The following is a 21,040-nucleotide window of genomic DNA, read 5'->3' on the forward strand; positions in this document are numbered from 1 at the left end:
CTGAACCCAGAGGCTTTGGCTGGTCACCGCTGGGTAGCCAGGAGGTCAGTGGGTAGGATGCTGCAAACCCTGCTCAGAGGTGGTGCCCACTCCTGGGACCTCAGTGCAGGCCACCTTCAGACCATCCTCAGGGGGGCCCACCCTGCCAGGCCCTGAGCCAAACCTGATCTCCAGGCAGGCTTCAGAAGCCCTGATCCTGCCCTGACCGGACACCAGGAGAAGCAGGGCAGGGTCAGCAGCTCCTAGGGCATTTTTATTCACTAGCCCCCAGCTTGCCTCCCGCCAAACCTGTGTCACCCCAGGAGGGAGCCATGGGCTCCTGCAGAGACCCGCCACACCCACTCAGCAGGGGACACCCCTTTTCTTCTCCAGCCTGGGAACTGCTGAGCAGGTGAACCCCACCCAGACTGCAGAGCCCCACACCCTGGAAGGAAATAATCATTTGGTACCTAATGTTGGAGCACGTGGCCTGTAGACTCTGGAAGCCCCACTTCCTCCTGGGCCCACCCAGCCCTCTCTCTCTCCTGCTGCTGGGCTCCCTCAGCCCGGCCTGCGTCCAGAGCCCCCGGAGCCCTCCATATGGCCTCCCCTGCCCTCTCGCTCCCCTGCCATCACTCACCCCTTCAGTACCCTCACCCTGGGGGCCTTCTGCCACCCTGAGCCCACCCGACAGTCCACAGACGTGAGGGGACTCCAGCACTACTGACGCCACGCTCTCCAACCTCAGCTGCCACCTCCTCAGCAGGTCCTGACGGCCGTGTGCTCACCCACAGCCTCCCGCCTGCCCTGCCTGCCTCTTTGAGGAAATCCAAGTTCATGGGGCAGCAGCTCCCACCCCCCATACCCTTCCCTGCTTGAGTCCAGATTTGGGGCTTAGGAGAGCTGTCGCCCCTTGTCCTGGGCCCTAAATGCCTCCATCTGCCTCTTCAGGCCCAAACGTCAGTCACCCGCCCCCCCAACCCCGGATGCCCTCAGGCCTTCCCCTCGCTCCATACCCCTGTCCCCTCTCTCCCACCCCTGCCATCTCTCCCATGCCTCCTGACCCTGCACACTGGAACTGTCCCTGCTGCCCAGGCCTCGCAGGTAGGGCCCTCTCACCAGGTCTGTCCTCCCAGACTCTCTCACTTCTGGTCCTTCAGCAGCCAATAAGGCTCCTCCCAGCATCCCTGGATGCTGCCCTGCTGCACTCTGTCTGAGGACATCTACCCTGTGGCTCCAGCTACTAACTCACCAAGAGGACAGTGGAAATAACTCCTTCCAATTCGACCCCCCACCTGAGCTCCAGATCTGTGAGCCCAGTTACCAAGTGGACACCTGCGCCCGGGCATCCTGCCAGCATCTCCCGCTCGGCATGTCTGTGACGAAAATGAGCTCAGCCTGTCTGTGTCCCCGCCAAGCCCTGCTGCCCTCACTCCTGCATTCCCACCCCATCCTTGCTGCCTGGATTAAAGAACATTTGCGGGCTTCCCTGGTGGCTCAGTGGTTGAGAGTCCACCTGCCGATGCAGGGGACACAGGTTTGTACCCTGGTCCGGGAGGATCCCACATGCCGCGGAGCGGCTGGGCCCATGAGCCATGGCCACTGAGCCTGAGCATCCGGAGCCTGTGCTCCGCAACAGGAGAGGCCACAACGGTGAGAGGCCCGCGTACCGCAAAATAAATAAATAAAATAAAATAAAATAAAATAAAATAAAAAAGAACATTTGCTGCTCCGCCTGCCAGGCTCCTCAGCTGTATGCAGTTAGCTTCGTTGATTCATCAGAAGCCAATTGGCCCAAAATGGTCAGTTTGCTTAATTTACTTGTTTGCTTCAGCTATTTAGATGCAGTTGGTCAATTACATTTTTATCCTTAGAACCACATTTTGCGCCACCAGGGAAGTCCTGAACGTCTTTTTAAATGCAATTTTGATAACAAAATGAAAACCAGTCAATGGAAACTGAACAGTTAAAAGAAGCATTTAAACTTGTGAACTGGGACTTCCCTGGTGGCGCAGTGGTTAAGAATCCACCTGCCAGTGCAGGGGACATGGGTTCGAGCCCTGGTCCAGGAAGATCCCACATGCCGCAGAGCAACTAAGCCCGTGCGCCACAGCTACTGAGCCTGCGCTCTAGAGCCCGCGTGCCACAACTACTGAGCCCGTACGCCACAACTACTGCAGCCTGCGTGCCTAGAGCCCATGCTCCACAACAAGAGAAGCCACCGCAATGAGAAGCCTGCGCACCGCAATGAAGAGTAGCCCCCGCTCTCCACAACTAGAGAAAGCCCGCACGCAGCAACGAAGACCCAGCACAGCCAAAAATAAATACATAAATTTTTAAAAATAAATAAACTGGTGAACTGGCTTTTGGCAAGTTGGCCAAGTGCTTCCATCACCCCTACAGCTCTGACCACAGCTTGAAAACTACCACAGCAACCATTTCCACCCTCCTGCAAAAAGATCTGTGTCCCTTATGGAACACGGATCTGATCACGTCTGTCCCCTGCTCAAAGCTTTGGTGTTCTGGTATGCAGCCAAGCAGAAGCTGAAGGGGGAAGCCCGCGGGCGGCCTGGCCGGCCTCACATCGCTCCGGGCACTTGCGTGCAAGAAGCAGGGCCGGGCCCCTCGCCAAGGTGCGCCCGGCGGCGCTCCATCGACCTTTGGGTGCTGCCCAGTGTGGGGCGGGGGAGACAGATCCCAGGGTGAGGCTCTGGAGGCCCCGCCTGTAGGAATGAGTTTGTGGTCTGGCTCCACTGTACCTGCTCCAGCCTCTGGACAAGTTACCCCTTCCAAGTACACCATGCATTTTAATCACTCCAACCTTTGCTTCTGCTCTTCTCTTTGCCTAAATTCCCTTCTTCGCCCTTTCCACCTGGCAAACTCCTACTCATCCTTTAAGGCCCAGATCAAATAGATTCTCCCAGTCATTTCCCCTCCCTGTCCCTTAAACAGAGTGAATCCTCCTTTCTCTATGCCCCACAGTTCTTGGCATGTATCTTTAGAGCTCATTTCATTAGACAAGTATTTATTGAGCACCAACTATATGCCCAGTGCTGTTCCAGGTGCTGGGGCTAGGGCATGGCTTAGACAAAGTCCCTACTTCCAGGGCCAGATCCATTCACTCTTTTCCACATCTTAGCACTGTATTGGGCACTCTCTGTGTCTCTGAAGCAATAACAAAAGGGATGGGCCCTGGAGAAGGTGGGTCAAGACCAACCTTGATGAAGCTTAGGTCAGACCAGGGACCCAGGAATCTTGCGCTGTTGAGGCTGCAGCCTCCAAGGCTTCGGGAGACAGGACGGCCTCCCCACTCTTTCTGCAGCCACCCTGCAGGACCAGCTTCCACAGAGCATGCATTCCTACGGCCATGAGGCCCGGCTCTTCCGGGGTTTGGGGGGAGGGGCCGTGGGCTGCTCCCACGTCCTGGCCAATAAGAGGCTCTTGCTGCCCTCTGGACGCCCCGGTCCCAGGAGGAGGCTGCTTAGCAACCAGAACAGTCTTGAGCCCTGCATCCTATTCTTGACCCCTCCACTGTGAGGCTGGACCTTTCTGGGCCTCAGCTTCCTCATCCAAAAATCAGGGTTAGGCTGGCCACAGGGTGAGGATTTGTGGGACATCCAGCAACAGATGGAACTTGCTGACCATCCCACCCAGATAAAGCAGGCAGGGATGAAGATGGCGAGAAGGGAGGTGGGTAAGGAAGGCGGTGTCAGCAGCAGGGGTGGACGGGGTCTCACCTCTCCAGGCCTCCATCCTCCAGGTCTCGGAACTCTGGATTGGTCCAGGTAGAAAACTTCTCTAGAATATAGGCAGCCAGTCCCACGGGAGAGTCATTCAGAGCACAGCCTGACACGGGAAGAAGCAAGCGAGCGGCTCAGGCCTGGGGCCAGGGAGCTGGCCAGCAGGACAGAGGTGCGGTGCCGGTCCCCCAGAGCGGCACCGTGGGCAGGAAGCCCGCGTCAGAGCACAGCCCTGCCCTAACTCTAGGAGCACCTCACTTCCTTGACCCTTGGCCTTGGAATCCTTCATGGCAAAAGGGGTAACACCTCTCCCACTACCTCTTAGGGATCCATACGCTACATGGGCAACTTCCTTCAAACTGAAGGGTCTACGACTCCAGGTTTTGTAGGATCCCAATGAGAAATACATATGAATGCTGTTTTTAAAAAGTGGGCTTTTTTTGGTTTCTATTCTGTGATTAGTGAAAAATTAGAAACAACCTAAAAGTCCAAAATAGGGAACCAGTTACAGATAATATTGATCCACTCATAAGCTCAAAGACTGAGCAAGCATTAAAAATGGCATGGATGGATCTCACAAACAAAATATTCAGCAAAAGAAGCCAGACTCAAAAGAGCACCTATTTGAGGATTCCAAGGCATATAAAGTATAAAAACAGGCAAAAGCAATCTATCTGTCAGAGGTCAGGAGGCTGGCTGCCCTGGGCGTGATGGGTAGTGTCCAGAAGAGGGTACAGGTGGCTTCTGGGCTGGTGGGTCATGCTTTGTTTCTTGAGTGCGTGCTGGTTATATGGACAGATCCCATTTGCGAAAATTCATCAACCAAAATGTTAGCAAGTTCTTCTGCAGGTCTGGGAGAGGAGAGGTAGGGAAGGACGAGAGGTTTCAGGCGACTGTCTTTTCTATTTTGTGCTTTTCTGCATCTTTCAATTTTTTGACAATGAACATGGATTACTTTTATAATCAGAGGAAAAAAACTGGTTTTATAAAACACTGTTATTATTATCATGAGCTGCCTAACGTGTGTGAGCATGAGACTGTCATGGAAACTCTAAAAGACTTGGAAATGGGCAAAACAATTTCTGGGTATCCTCTGAGTGGAATTCGACGAGTTTCTAGTGGACCCTTCTGGGGTCATGTGATTGTCAAGGGGATCCCTCTTCCCTTGTCTTAGAGCTATTTTTACAGCTCTGTAAATTGTTGAAAACTGATAGGAATGCAAATGATTCTTGTTCACAGAGAAGCAAAGTAGATCCTAAAGGTTCTCATCACATAGTAAACAACATTTTTTTTCTCTTTTTTTTGTATCTATGAGATGTTGGATGTTAACTAAACTTATCGTGCTAATCATTTTGCAACAGATGTAAGTCAAGTCATTATGCTGTACACCTTACATGTATACAGTGCTGTATGTCAGTTATATCTCAAAAAAACTAAAAGAAAAATAAATTTGTCCCGTGGAGATTTACTTGAGTTCTACCCTGTGGATTTTGACAAGTTTTGCATCTATTAGCAAATTTACTTTAGTGTTCCCAGTTGCCTTCACACTGTTCTGTTTTACATTTTACTAGTTCCTTTATTAATTAATGAGTTAAATAAAATCTTTGACACGTGTTCATTTTTTATTTATATGATTTTATCTTTTTAAATATTTGGGGGGTTTTAATTTACATTTGTAAATTACTTTATTGACAAAAAATATAGTATACTCCTCCCACACACAAAGTATAGCTGTGTGATTAATATCTTAAAAAAAATATTATTCCTGGGCTTCCCTGGTGGCGCAGTGGTTGAGAGTCCGCCTGCCGATGCAGGGGACGCGGGTTCGTGCCCCGGTCCGGGAGGATCCCACATGCCGCGGAGCGGCTGGGCCCGTGAGCCATGGCCGCTGAGCCTGCGCGTCCGGAGCCTGTGCTCCGCAACGGGAGAGGCCACAACAGTGAGAGGCCCGCGTACCGCAAAAAAAAAAAAAAATTATTCCTTAACAGGGCCCTGATGGCAGAAACGGTTGCTGGGCCCTCCTCAGTGTCTTGGGGACACTCCCCCGAGGCCCTGGGGCACCCTCCTGCCCCCAAAGCCCCAGGCCTAAAGAGCCCTAGGCTTCGTCCTCCCCCCATCCCTGTCCATCCCTCTGCTTCTCACTGTAGGACCTGGGCTCAGGGGTGGAGGGACCAGGGGTCAAAGCCAACAGGAACACTGACGCCGCTCAATGGAGTTGTTTGGGAATTTTATGACCACGCATCACTCGTGTCTGTGGAGAAATGCCGTGTAAGGGTCGAAGGAGCTCTGAGTCTCTCACAAGAGGTTTTCACCCCGTGAACCGTGTTCCTGGGGTGGGTGAGGCTTCCCCCCGGTTGGGAGCCTTGCTGAATGGAATGGATGTAAGCCCACCCGACACGAACCACTGAGCCAGGCTTCCCTCTGCCTGCCCACTCACCTACGGTGTCCGGCTTGGTACTCTGGATGTGCAGGTAGCCGCTCTCCCTCAATAAGTTGAAGAAGATCTTCTTTAAGGAGTACATCAGCTCCATATCCCTCTTGGTGTAGCCAAAAAGCCTCCCAAAACGCCATCCCAGGAGAAGGGTCAGGGTGTAGAAATTTCTTAAAATGAATGCCATGTTCAAGTGCAGGCCTTTCACGTGGCTGAGGGCAGAGAAGGGCCAGGGGAGGCTGGGTGGCATCAAGGATGGGGAAGCGACAGGGGCAGAGATGGAGCAGAAAGAGGCCACAGGGCTGAAGAGCACAGGGCCAGCCCTCTTCGGCCTCTGCCCCCTGGGGTGACCACATGGTGGAAGGGCAGGTCCCGGTCAGGCCTCTCCCGGGACTTGGTCCATCAGAAAGGTATACTCCCCGACTTTCCCCTCCTCTAACTGGCCCTCTCTGCCTGGGAACCTGGCCCAGAGTCACCAATCCTGTGTGACATCAAGTGGAGGGAAGAGCCACGTCGAAGTGCCCCAGGCAGAGCTGAATGACAGGGACCCTCCCTTGTCTCCCCTGGGTCCACACATATCCTGCCTGTGTGGGCCCTGCTCCAAGGCTCAGACACTACTCCCAGGCAGGGCCTGGCGTGCATAACCCACCTCCCTGCACATGCACCTCACATGGGCTGTGCACACACACCTGCACACGTACACACACGCCTGACAGCCACCCTCACCTGGGCACCAGCTGGGCCATGTTGGTGCAGATCAGGGCTCCCCAGTCTCCGCCTTGAATATAGAATTGCTGGAAGCCCAGCCGCAGCATCAGCTTATAAAAGATCCTGGCAGTGGCCACTGAGTCGAAGCCTGGTTGTAAAGGGGAAAGAAGAACCGTGTGGGGGTCACGCCTTGGGTCCTCCCAGAGCCTCTGAGATTCCTCAGCACCCCCGCCCCAGGCTGAGGGGAGAGCAGCTCACAGGGGGTGAGAAGGAATCCTGGAGCCCAAGGGTGGGGTGCCCGGTGCCCAGAAGGCAGTGCCCCTGGTGCTGGCCTTGGTGCAGGAGACAGTGAGGGCGTGTGATGGGCTCAGGCCGGTCCGGCTGAGCGTCCGTGGGCCCACGCTGCGTGCGGGGCTTAGTCGGCCTCGCTGGCCCGGAACAGTGCAGGGCCCACACGTGGACCTGCCCTGAGTTGGCAGCTCCTGAGGACACGAGAGTCCAGGCCCTGAGCCAGCTCTGGACAGTCGTGACTCGGCCCGGTCCCCCGCCTGCCACGCCCCTCACATCCTGAGAAGATGCACTGGCCCTCTGGCAATAAAATCGCCCCCATTGCTTCTCTTCCCTCTGGTCTCAGACCCCTCCTTCCTCAGCCTCCTTAGGCTCTGAAGGAAGCTGTCCCAGCCGACTCCCCACCCCTGGGGCAGTGACACAGCCTGCAGCAGCCCGTACCCTTCTTGGAAGATGCCTCTGAGAAGCCGTAGCCAGGAATGGATGGACAGATGACTTCAAAAACATGCTCATCGCTCAGGCCATGGTTCTTGGGGTCAGTCAGCAACGGAATGATCTTATAAAACTCGTAGAAGGAGCCAGGCCAGCCATGCACCATCAGCAAGGGCTTTGGGGTCTGGCCGGAGGGCAGCTGGGGGGGCTTCACGTGGATGAAGTGGATGTCCAGGCCTAGGGAGACAGAGCACAGTCAGGATCAGGAGGAGAGGGCCCTGAGGCTGTGGACGCCACAGTCCCAGCTCTCAGGGTAGCCAATCAGGCTCTGCACCGCCACAGCAGGGCTGCCACCCTCGGCGCCCCCATGGTATTGACTACAGTCGCCACCGCTAGTGCTGGCTGAGTGCTTACACGGAGCTCCAGATACCCGGGTAGCTCGCTCGGCCTCACGGCCACCTGCAGCGTGCCCCTCTCACGTGAGAACGTGAGCTCTGTCTGTAAGGCCGAAGCCAGGCTGCTCACGCACGGCTGGATTCCCAGAGGCCAGAATAGGTCCTGGCTCGTGGCAGCACTCAATGAATACTTCTTTAATAATTTACAAATTGCGGGGGGAAAAAGCCCTATATATCCAGCAGTAGAGAATGAAATAGATTATAGTTTAACAGTATACTGTAATATAACACAGTCATCTAAAATGACTTCCCTGGCGGTCAGGACTCCCCGGGCGGTCCAGTGCTTAGGACTCCGCACTTCCACTGCAGGGGGCACAAGTTCAATCCCTGGTCGGGGAACTAAGATTCCACATGCCGGGCGGTGCAGCCAAAAAGTAAATAAATAAAATAAAATGACAGTGTCGACGTGTATTGAATATGGAAATCAGTTCCGTATACACGGCTAAGTGGTAAAAGCAAACTACCAAGCCATATCCATCGTATGACCGATTTTCATAAACAGTCACATGTATGCATATGTTTGCACCGTGTGCATAGGAATTTTAAAGTCTGAAGAGATAAACTACAAGAATATAAGAAGTAGTCCTCTCTGAGCAATAGAATTTCAAGTAAATTATTGTCTTTTTTGTGTTATAGGAACTACTAAATTTTTCTACAATGGACATATGCATAACTATTTTTTTTTTAAGTGGAGAAAATTTTTCTAAGGTAGAGTGCTGGGCACTGGAACACCATCCTGGCCAAGGACAGGTGAGTGGATTCCAGGCCCCACTAGAGTCCCTTTGATAGCAGCCCCTTCCCAGGCAAGTGGCCTGGATTGTGCCTGGGTGTCCAAGGCAAACACAGCCAGGGCTGCTGGCACACCTGGAACCCTCCACCATGAGGGCTGGCACCGATAGCAAGGTCTGTTGTTTATTCATTATACAAACAATACATGTTTTCTATAGAAAACAGGAAACAAAGGTAAATCAAAAGGGGGGAAAATCACATTGTAACCCCATGATCTGAAGAGAACATTGTGTTGTCTGTCCAACTTTTTACAACAAATTTTTTTGGGGAACAATTTTATATTTATAGAAAAATAGTGAAGCTAGTACAGGAAGTTCCCATATACCACTACTCAATTTCCCCTACTATTAATATCTCATGTTAGGATGGTACATTTGTTACAATGCATGAACCAGTACTGATACATTAATAACTAAAGTCCATACTTTAAGTATGCAGATTTCCTTATTTATTTTTAAGTTTTAATTTTTTTAATTTTATGGTGGTAAGAACAACTAACATGAGACCTACTGTCTTCACAAAGTTTTTTTGTTTTTTTTTTTTGTTTGTTTTTTCACAAAGTTTTAAGTGTATATATAGAACAGTATCATTATCTACAGGCGCAACGTCCTTCAGCGGATCCTTAGAACTTACTTATCTCCTGTAACTGAAACTTCGTACCCAGTAATTAGCAACTCTCCAGTTCGCCCACCTCCCAGCCCCTGGCAACCACCATTCTACTCTCTGACAATTTTAGATACCTCATATGAGTGGAATCAGGCAGTATTTGTCCTTCGGTGATTGGCCTATAACACTGAGCATAATGTTCTCAAAGTTCATCCATGTTGTCACATATTGCAGGATTTCCTTCTTTTTAAAGGCTGAATAATATCGGTACATACAAACAATGGAATATTACTCAGATTTCCTTAGTTTTTACCCAATGTCCTTTTTCTGTTCCAGGATCCCATCCAGGACACATTACATTTATCTGTCATGTCTCCTTAGGCTCCTCTTTGGCCGTTCAGACAGTTCAGACTTTTTTAAAAAGAGAGAACATAACTTTCTTTTAACAAAAATAGAACCCTACATACATTCTATTTTGGAACCTCATTTTTTTCACTTAACAATATATCCTGGGTGTCTTCTATGCTGCTAAATTTACTCCTAAAGTTTACTTTAGTAGGTAATTTTATCTCCTTTGGAACACAGAGCATGATGTAAGATTATTTTTGATTCGAATTCTATCAATCACATTATCATTTGAGTTTAAAGTTAGAAAAAACACACACATACATCCATTCTTGTGTATGCATGGGCTATCCCTGGAAGCGCATGTTTTTGTTTAATAAATTTATTTGTTTATTTATTCATTATTTATTTATTTATTTTTGGCTGTGTTGGGTCTTCGTTGCTGCACACAGGCTATCTCTAGTCACAGTGAGCGGGGGCTACTCTTCATTGCGGTGCACGGGCTTTCATTGCAGTGGCTTCTCTTGTTGCGGAGCATGGGCTCTAGGCGTGCAGGATTCAGTAGTTGTGGCACGTGGGCTCAGTAGTTGTGGCTCGCGGGCTCTAGAGCACAGGCTCAGTAGTTGTGGTGCACGGGCTTAGTTGCTCCGCGGCACGTGGGATCTTCCCTGACCAGGGCTCGAACCTGTGTCCCCTGCAGTGGCAGGCGGATGCTTAACCACTGCGCCACCACGGAAACCCCTGGTAGCATGTGTTTAACGGAAGCAGACCCTGTCCCTGGGGAGGGACAAGAGGGAGACTTCCTTTTAGCTCTGTCTCCTTCTGTACTTTCTGAATTTTAAATACGTAAATTTTTAAAATTAAAAAAAATGTTAAAATATGCCCTATGGGCCCCCCTTCCCTTTGGGGAGGAAACACTCTCTCGGTTGCCTTACGTGGTACCGGTAGGTTCTCTGTGCCCAAGCTGCTGGGTCAGAATCGAGAAGCCAAACTGGGCTCAGAGGGTAGCACTGGGCCTGGCCAGGGGGTGAGGGGAGGCGGTGGTCACAGCCTAGGGCCCGAGCTGAAACCGTGGCCACAGGTGAAGGAAGAACAGACAGGCTGGGAGGCTGGAGAGCTGGGTTCTGGCCCTGAACCTCCACTTCCCTGCGACTCGGGCGATTCCCCCCTCCCATCTGGAGGTGATGGGCTGCATTCCCCGGAGGCCTCTGAAGCCCCTGAATGTCTCAGACTCTCTGAGAACAGAGACTGGTCTGTGGCAGGAGGCCCAGGACATGGGCTGGAGCCAGAAGCTCATCACAGAACAAGGAAGTGGCAGGAACAGGGAGGCCGAATAAGGAGGCTGGTGGAGATGAGGACAGAACATCGGGGAGGGGTCAGAGGTTGAGCCTTGAACAGCCTGGAGCACAGGGGTCAGTGCAGAGACAGAAAGGACCCCAAAAAGGTCCAAAAGTGAGGGAGGAGGATAGCAGCAGAGAGAGTGACGAGGGAGCCTTCTTGGGCCAAGAAGGCTTTTCCTTGGGCTGGGGAGCCAGGAAAAGAGGCACGTTGAAGGCGTGCTGGGCCCAGGGCTGGGAGGTGGCCAGCTCAGCACTGTGGCAGGGGGGGCGGGGGCAGATGGCACGTGAAGCCGGGTCCAGCAGGAGGACCCACACTGCAGGGCCCAGGGCCAAGGCCAAGCTGCAGGCCTAGGGAAGTGACTGAACTGCACACGGGTTCAGTCACAGTGGGCTGCTTCCGTGATAAACTCCACGCAAGAAACTACCCCCTTTGGAGCACTTGTACCCTGAGAAGGTTTTGTGCTATAAACACTTGATATCCTGTGATGTCGTGAGGAGCCCTGAGACGGTCCAGTGGGGTAAGGCTTTCTCAAGCTTGCAAGCCTCCAGGAAAGAAACAGCCCTTTAATGCCTCTTGCCTCTGGGTTTTGGAACATGCTGTTCCCTCCTCTGGACAACCTTCCCCACACACACCTGGCAAACTCCCATCCATCCTTTAAGTTTTAGCCTAGATGCCTCCTCTTCCAGGAAGCCTTCCCTTACACTTCCAGGTGGCATGTGGGGCTCACAAAATTCCCAGAGCCTCTTCCCTCATAGCACCCCTTACCACATGCTATAATCACCCCCGAGAGCCTGTGAGCTGGGAAGGCAGGGACCTTGTCTTCTCTGACTGTGTGTCACAAGCAGAATGCTTGGGTACAGGAGGTGCCCTGTCAATAGCTGCCGGATGGACATGGAAGAGCTGGGGTAACAGAAGGAGCTGAGTCAAACCCAAGGGAGCCAGGCCTCTGGCACCAGGGATCCAAAAGGCAACCTTCGGGGCTTCCCTGGTGGCGCAGTGGCTGAGAGTCCGCCTGCCGATGCAGGGGACACGGGTTCGTGGCCCGGTCCGGGAGGATCCCACATGCTGCGGAGCGGCTGGGCCCGTGAGCCATGGCCGCTGAGCCTGTGCATCCGGAGCCTGTGCATCCGGAGCCTGTGCTCCGCAACGGGAGAGGCCACAACGGTGAGAGGCCCGCGTACCGCAAAAAAACCCACAAAAAACAAAAGGCAACCTTCGTAAATTACATACAAGGACCTGTAGGTACTTTGGCTTAGATAAAATGGTTTAGATCCTCTTGTCAGGCTCATGACAGAAGGTATCAAAGTCCTCTAAAGTGCACAGCAACAACTGGTTTATATTTAGAATTATTCTCCTACTTATTGAAGTTACAGATTTAAAAATTATTCTTCAACTTTCTGAAGTTACAAATTTCAAATTTAAAGCTCTTCATTAAGCATTTGAGTTCAACTTACAGATATTATTCTATATATTTCTTAATCTAGCAAATGTTGACAGTCATTCCCCAGGAACCTTTGATTAATGGGGCTGCATGTCTATACTTGCTTTATGACACTCCCTTAAACACTGTATAATTTCAATTTCCTTTGTAAGAACTTTACTTGATTTGACTAACCAGTATATCTTCCACAAACTTTAAGTAACTCTCAGAATTTTAATAAATTAAATTTATAAATATGGTGAGGCTTAAATCTTCCAATATTGCATATAAACTCAGGAAGATTTTCATATAAAATCACAGGTCTAAATCCATGACTCAATTACCCACTTTAAATTAGTACTGAAAAGTCGTATCTGTTACTTGCAAAGGCCAAATTCTCTTAAACATTACAAATATCTAAAATTCCAAACACGCGCAATCTCTTCAACATGAAAAATTATTGGTAGAGCGACCCACAGAATGGGAGAAAATATTTTCAAATCACATTACCTCATAGGGGATTAATATCCAGACTATATAGAGAACTCCTAAAACTCAACAACAACAACAAAAAACAAAGAACTCGATTCAAAAATGAACAAAGGACTTGAGTAGACATTTCTCCAAAGAAGAAAAACAAATGGCCAACAAGCACACGAAAACGTGCTCAACATCATTAATCATTAGAGAAATGTAAATCAAACCCACAATGAGATACTACCACTTCACAACCCATTAGGATGGCTGTTGCAAAAACAAAAACAGAAAATAACAAGTATTGGCAAGAATGTGGAGAAACTGGGAATCTTGTACACTTCAAAAAATATTTACTCATTTTATTATTTTTCATCCCCAAATACATATAAATGAAAACCTACTCTTCAAATGCAGGGAGGTCCTTGCCTATAATGTAGTATTTATTACATTTACATTACAAAACATTCTCATATGAAAATCAGTATGCAGCTCTTTCACACGCAGTTTTATACATACTCACACACAATATATGTAAGCAGTTAGGACTTTTCTACTTACATATTCCTCTGGTGGAAAATTAGGAAACTGGGCAATTCCCACACTTTTCAGCCTTGGGAAGGTAAATACAACCTCTCTGAACATTTTTTAAGAAGATGAATTTAAAATGGTGCAACTGCTAGGAAAAACAGTATTAAAGTTCCCCCCCAAAATCAGCATAGAATTACTATTTGACTCAGCAATTTCACTTCTGGGTATATACCCAAAGAACAGAAAGCAGAAACATAAACAGATATTTGTACACTCATAATCATAGCAATATTTTTCACAATAGCTAAAAGGCAGAAGCAACCCAAGTGTCCACTGACGGATGAATGGATAAGCAAAATGTGCCGTATCTATACCATGGGGTATTATTCAGCCTCAGAAAGGAGATTCTGACACATGCTCCAACATGGATGACCCTTGAGGACATTATGCTGAGTGCAATAAGCAAGTCAAAAGGACAAATACTGTGTGATCTCATTCATATGAGATGCTTAGATTCAGAATCATATTTAAATTCATAGAGACAGAAAGCAGAATAGTGGTTTCCAGAGGCTAGGGAGAGGGAGGGAATGAGGAATTATTGCTTAATGAGTACAGAGTTTCAGTTTATTTATTTATTTATTATTTATTTATTTACTTTTGGCTGCGTTGGGCCCTCATTGCTGTGCTCGGGCTTTCTCTAGTTGCGGTGAACGAGGGCTACTCTTCGTTGCGGTGCGCGGGCTTCTCACTGCAGAGGCTTCTCTTGTTGCGGAGCACAGGCTCTAGGCACGCGGACTTCAGTAGTTGTGGCACGCAGGCTCAGTAGTTGTGGCACCCGGGCTTAGTTGCTCTGCGGCATGTGGGATCTTCCCGGACCAGGGCTCAAACCCGAGTCCCCTGCACTGGCAGGCGGATTCTTAACCACTGTGCCACCAGGGAAGTTCCCAGAGTTTCAGTTTTGCAAAATAAAAAAAGTTCTGAAGATAGATGGCTGTGCTGGCTGGATAACAATATAAAAGTACTTACTCCACTGTGGCGTTACACATAACAATGTACACTTAATGGTTTAAATGGTCAACTTTATGTTATGTGTATTTTACTATAATTAAAAACAGATAAATTTGTAAAAATTAACAGCATGAGTTTGATTTTCTTAAGCATTTCTGTATTTGATTCTAAATCTTTCTGGGGCTAAAAAAATGTTTTTCCACTTAGGAAACTATTATCTCATCCCAAATGATCTTAGGTTACTTTCCCAAGAACATTTTGAGAGATACCTTCCCTTCCAGATGAAGTTGGGTGACAACCTGTGATACTGTTGGGATGGGAGATCTAGAGCTGCAGAGACAGGACAGTTTTTATTCGGACCTTGACTGACAGGCTGAGCACCCTTGAACAGTCACAGCATCATGGACTCCAAAGCTTCAAGGAGGGGCTGACTGACCGAGGCCACGCCCAGATCTAAATCTTATCTCCATCCTCTCAGAGATTGTTCTATCACTGAAGTGGACTGTGCATTTCTTTGGTTTTTATTTTATTTATATGTTTTCCTGTTTAGCTCTAAAGACCATTGGATTTGTTGGGGTTCTGCATTATTTTTGCATCCTCGTGGCGTTATACCTTCCAAATACATCTCAGTGACCAATAATTGAATTCTGGGTCTCCGGGCTTTATCTAAGTCATGTCCAGTATCTAAGGAAGGTGGTTCTTTTTTTTTCTGCCGCACTGGGAGGCATGCGGGATCTTAGTTCCCTGACTACGGATGGAACCCATGCCCCTGCGGTGGAAGCGCAGAGTCTTAACCACTGGACCACCAGGGAAGTCCCTAAGTCACGTCCAGTACCTAAGAAGGCCGTTCCTGTGATATACATCCCCCTCCAGCTGGTGTTCTGGAAACATACCTTCAATCTTAGTCTTGAAGTGAGGATATCTGTTAAGAGTCTCCACCTGCTTCCTCCAGTCAAATTCATTCCGCCAGTAGGAGATGACTTTCTTCAGATAGTTGGAGTTGAAACCGTAGTGGAAGCGGCTGTCCTCCAAAGGTGGGCTTAAACGGACCTTGTCAATCCTCTGGTGTAAATCCTGGAGCAAAATGCAGGACCGCAAGTAGAGAAGGTGAATGAGGCAGAGCACAAGAGAAAGTTTGTTTCCAGAAGACAGTTCCAAACCCTGCAGCCACAAGACCCCAATATTATATATTTTATAACATTATTATATTACATAAAATGTATAATATATATTTTATATTATATTTTATTTATATATTTATAATTTTTATATATTTATTTTATATTATATATAATATATTTTATATTATTATATCCTAGATATTATATGTTATATTATATATTAATATAGTTAATATATATGATAATATATGATATATAATATGTATTATATATTATAATTACATTAATATATATTATATATAATATGTATAGCAGAGGCAAAGCAAAGTTTCACCAGACAAGGTGAGGAGACTCCTGGTCTGCACACTTGTGCTCTGGGTTGTTAGGTTTATCCCAGAAGAAACCTCCTGGCTTCCCACAGCGGTGGCCGTTCCCCAAACATATGTTCTTCACTTTCGACTTCAGGTTGACTTCTCATCTTTCAGTTTTTAAATGTATGAACAATACAGATCTTTAATTTATCGAGGCTTATATACAGCAAGGGTTGGCAAACTTTTCTGTAAAGGGCCAGATCATAAATATCTTAGGCTTTTTGAGCTGCAGCTACTCCACTCTGCCCTTGTAGTGTGGAGACAGCCGTGGATGGTACACGGACAAATGGGCATGGCTGTGTTCCAAAAAAACTTTATTTATGGACACTGAAATTCGATGTCACGTAATTTCCACATGTCACAAAGTATTATTCTTCTTTTGATTTTTTTCCAACCATTTAAAGATGTAAAAACTATTCTTAGCATGGGAGCTGTACAAAAGCAGGTGGCAGACTACATATAAAACAGATAATCAACAAGGATCTACTGTATAGCACAGGGAACTCTACTCAATATTCTGCAATAACCTATATGGGAAAAAAATCTGAAAAAAAAGGATATATGTCTATGTATAACTGAATCACTTTGCTGTACACCTGAAACTAACACAACCTTGTAAATCAACTATACTCCGATATAAAATAAAAATTAAATTAAAAAAAAAAAACAGGTGGGGCTTCCCTGGTGGCACAGTGGTTGCGAATCTGCCTGCTAATGCAGGGGACACGGGTTCGAGCCCTGGTCTGGGAGGATCCCACATGCCACGGAGCAACTGGGCCCGTGAGCCACAGCTACTGAGCCTGCGCATCTGGAGCCTGTGCTCTGCAACAACAGAGGCCGCGATAGTAAGAGGCCCACGCACCGCGATGAAGAGTGGCCCCCTGCTTGCCACAACTAGAGAAAGCCCTCGCACAGAAATGAAGACCCAACACAGCCATAAATAAATAAATTAATTAATTAATTTAAAGAAAAACAGGTGGCAGGATGGATTTGCTGACTCTGATACGCAGCACTGAATGATACAGTATATCCTAACTCAGTTAGGATAAAAATGACAGACCCGGAGAGAAGGTACAAGTCTCACGGGCAGGCGTGCATCAAGCTGAAAGAGCAGCTCCAGCTGGGGAAGTTCAAGTTGGTCCACGGAGCCTCTCAAGTGTTACCCTTCCCAGAGTGTCCTCCCAATCACTGCAGTAACCTCCACACAGATTTTAGGAATGTCAGACGCTGAGCCTAGGAACCCACTAAAGGAGGTATCGACAGGGCTCAACCTCTGTCCTCAATAGCGACACCTCGTCAAGTGCTACCAAGGGAGCCTCAGTCTGGCTTCTCTTGGGTACAGCTGTCTCCGCTCTTTAATCCCATCCTCCTGAGCGCTCCCATGACTTTTTATCGGCACCTCTTACCGCATTTATCTCTATTAATCATTAACGTTTCTCTGTCCACATTTCTCAACTGCTGGACTAGGAGCTCTTTGAGGGAAGGCTCTCCCTCTTCTTCTAAGCACCCGGCACAGGGCCTGCACGCAGTAGGTGCTCCCACACCCACAAAATGAAAAAAGGATGAGTAGGGACATCGCAGGTCCCACCCACCCTCCTGGCCCTGCTCAAGCCTCGCTCTCAGATCAGCCCACCCCACGATCATGTCCATCCATCCTGATTCCAGCCCCATGCAGAGGACGGGCCTAGGCTTTGGAGTTAGACAGATCTGAGTTTAAACCCTCTGCTTATCATCTCGGTCGCCTTGGGTCAGTTGCTTTGCCTCTCTGAGCTTCACTTTCTGCGTGACCGCAGGGACTGCATGTGACTACAAGGGGGCTGACACACAGTAGGTGCCTGGCCACGGCTGGCCCTGTGCCAGGTTCTCTGTGCAGCAGCTTTTATGTCACCACGGCCTTGCTTTTCACTCACGATCTCCACCCAGGCCCTGAGCCAACAAGCTCACTCCCAGGGTTTCAGGTGGAGCACCAAGGAGGCAAAACCAGCTGCTTTCTGTGACCCTTGGGTCCGGCTGGCACCCACTTGCCGGCCTGGGTACTGCTGGGGCCTTGAGAAGGGGAAGGTGGAAACAGGGGAGGGAAGGAGCAGAAGGGATGGGTGGGCAGAGCGGGAGAGCCCAGTGGGAGAAGAGTAGGTGAAAAAACACCCCCCCCAGAGGAGCACTTCCCAAGCCCCTCCCCATCCCAGCCCCAGCCTGAGGCGCAGCCCCAGAAGGGACCTCCCCGCCCTCCCCACTGCTCCCTCGTCTGGAAAGAGGTGCCTTACATTGATCTCCTCATCTGACGTTTCCACCTTGAATGGGCGGATGCTCTCGTCCTCCCCGGCTGTGGGCCTCACCCCGGGCCCCCACCATCCATCTTCAAGTGGCAAAGTTTCCTCCTTGTCCTTGGAGACGAACCAGTAGATGACAAAGCCCAGCACTGAGGCGAGGAGTATTTCCAGCCACATGACTCCTGCAAGGGGGATAGAATCACCTTGACCTCTGGCCGGAAACGCCAGATCCCCGACTTCTTTCCCACCCAACCCTCGACTTTAGGTACTTTTGACCTGAAAAAAATAACATTATAAGCATAGTATGGAAAAATTGGAAAACAACAGAAAAAGACACAAAAATCACCCATAATCCTACTGAGCTATGAAATTCATGAGTCAAATTTGGAAAAGGTGAAGCTGTGTTGGCTTCCGCACAGCCCTGGGTGGTGGGCCTGCATTTCTGAGGCCTCATGGTTCTCTGCGGGGCCTCTGGCTCCAGACGCTTCAGAGAAGCTTCTCTCCACCCTCGTGACACCCTCCCCAACGGGAGGCGCAGGGACTTCTCTGAGTGGTGGGCTCAGGAGAGGAGATAGAGCCATGCTTGCCCCTTGCTGTCTCTCTCTGAGGGGGGGGTCTGTCCTCAGGGTACCCATAGGGGTAAGAGGGGAGGTGTGAAGAGCTGGGAAGTTAAGTTCATTCAGGGTGGGGGAATGTTCAGTGGCCCAAACATGGCTACATATCTCAGTTGGTTGTCAACAGCTTTATTGAGATATAATTCATATACCATGTAATTCACTTGTTTAAGGTGTACAACCCGGTGGTTTTTAGTATATTCACAGATATGTGCAACCATGACCACAATTTTAGAACATTTTCACCACCACAAAGAGGAACCCTGTACCCTTTAGCTATCACCCTGCTTTGTCCCTCATACCACCCAAGGCCCCAAGCAACCACTAATCTACCTTCTGCCTCTACAGACTTGCCTATTACATTTCATATCAACTCAGCTCTTTTAACCCTCATTAGTCTGATTCCCCTGCTTTTTTCTCAGAAGGGGAAGAAAGAACTTAGTTCCTGCAAACCAATACCAGGCTGACACTGGCCCAGCATTATTATCTAGCTCCTCATCTTGCGCATTCCCAGGGGAAGTAACCCCCCCGAAGGTTCACATTCAGAGAAATGTGCGTGAATACGGGCACCGTCCTCGGGCCTAAGCCAGCAGAGGGTCTGCTGGATGCAGGGCAGTCAGGACCCAACCGGAGGAGAAAGCATGGATCTCAGGTGAGGCCTCAGCAGATCCACTTCCCAGGCCCATCCGGACTCTCCCTTGGAAAACTGGGGCAGGAGGAGGACGCTGCTAGCAAACCCACCCTAGGGTGCCCTCTGTCTGCCACAGGACTCTGCTGGGGGCTTGCTGAGGCTCTGAGGTTTGCTCCTGCCAAGAAAAGAAAACATGCACGGGCTTCTCCCGCCTCCCACAGAGAGACGCTCTGTCCCTCCCAGGAAATCCTACCCTTTGAGAACAGGGAGAAAAGCCAGCTGCTAGTCTCTGTGGTATTCGAAGGCAGGACTAGGCTTAGGGATTGTGGGGCACTGGGGAGCATGTGGGAAAAGGCAGAAGTCAGAGAGCACAGCTGCCCCCAGCAGCAGGAGCAGATGGACACAGTTCACCTGTGGGAGGGTCACGACACAATAGTTTGGAGCTGGGAAGGCAAGGCCTGTGTCTATCCTGGTCCCTGCCCTGACCCCAGTGCCCAGCATAATGCCTGCCCAGAAAGGCACTTTGCCAATATCTGTGAAATCAGCATACACGGTAGAAGCAAATAAGATAAATTTTGCAGGATGTTGTCAAGCACAGAGAGGCCAAGAGCACAGTTGTCACTTGCTGCTGGGATATAAATGCCCAACTTTCCCTTTTCTGCATAGAATTATCCCAGTGCTTTCACTTGTCCATATGAGCTCTGAGTTCTCACCCTTTGATCAGCTCCTTGGGAAGCAGCCAGGGAAGCAGAGCTGTGGAGTTAGGGGCCTGCAGGAGAGGTGGGGTGGCTGCAGGCGCCACCCTCACTCCCCACTGCCTTTTTTTAATTTTTAATTTATTTGTTTTTTAGGGTTTTTTTTTGGCTGCATTGGATCTTCGTTGCTGCGCGTGGGCTTTATCTAGTTGCAGTGAGCGGGGGCTACACTTTGTTGCGGTGCGTGGGCTTCTCATTGAGGTGGCTTCTCTTGATGCGGAGCACGGGCTCTAGGCGTGCGGGCTTCAGTAGTTGTGGCATGCGGGCTCAGTAGTTGTGGCACACGGGCTTAGTTGCTCCGCGGCATGTGGGATCTTCCCGGACCAGGGATCGAACCCGTGTTCCCTGCATTGACAGGCAGATTCTTAACCACTGCGCCACCAGGGAAGCCCCCCCCACTGCCTTTTAACAATTACTGGGTCCTACCAACTTAGCAGATCTGATGTGTGTGCAGCGTAGTTATGTCCCCGGACTTCGGCAGCAAACAAAACCACGAGAGAGAATGTTGAAATGATCAGTGTTCAAGCACTGCATCTAAATTCAGGGAACCAGGACAAGGGTCACCATGATGGGCCACAGCCCAGGGCAACATAACAGATTCAAGGAGAAAGTTTAAAGCCCTTTCTCTTGCATCCTAATTAAGATAATAAGAATATTAGTCTTTGGTTCAAGGAGGGCGCTTTAGAGCCACTGATCTCAGATTACAAAGCGAGCTTTACTGCAGTGTGTTA

At 49.3% G+C, this 21,040-nt stretch overlaps 1 protein-coding gene across 6 annotated transcripts in view; it reads right to left on the bottom strand.

Annotated features, from left to right (window-relative positions):
* EPHX1 (epoxide hydrolase 1) overlaps positions 1-21,040 on the bottom strand; it is a 48,639-nt gene that overhangs the window by 1,539 nt on the left and 26,060 nt on the right. For 4 of the 6 annotated variants that reach the window (XM_049705778.1, XM_049705781.1, XM_049705787.1 and 1 more), the window contains exons 2-7: positions 18,304-18,491; positions 15,441-15,708; positions 7,588-7,815; positions 6,877-7,006; positions 6,157-6,362; positions 3,717-3,825 (exon numbers count right to left, since the gene is read on the bottom strand). In XM_049705778.1, the coding sequence (XP_049561735.1) occupies positions 3,717-3,825; positions 6,157-6,362; positions 6,877-7,006; positions 7,588-7,815; positions 15,441-15,708; positions 18,304-18,491 (1,129 nt within the window). The remainder of the gene's footprint in view (positions 1-3,716; positions 3,826-6,156; positions 6,363-6,876; positions 7,007-7,587; positions 7,816-15,440; positions 15,709-18,303; positions 18,492-21,040) is intronic. The other 2 variants (XM_033430388.2, XM_004270990.4) reach the window with 1 other exon arrangement.

The sequence above is a fragment of the Orcinus orca genome, chromosome 1, assembly GCF_937001465.1.
Source record: "Orcinus orca chromosome 1, mOrcOrc1.1, whole genome shotgun sequence".
Classification (NCBI taxonomy): Eukaryota; Metazoa; Chordata; class Mammalia; order Artiodactyla; family Delphinidae; genus Orcinus; species Orcinus orca.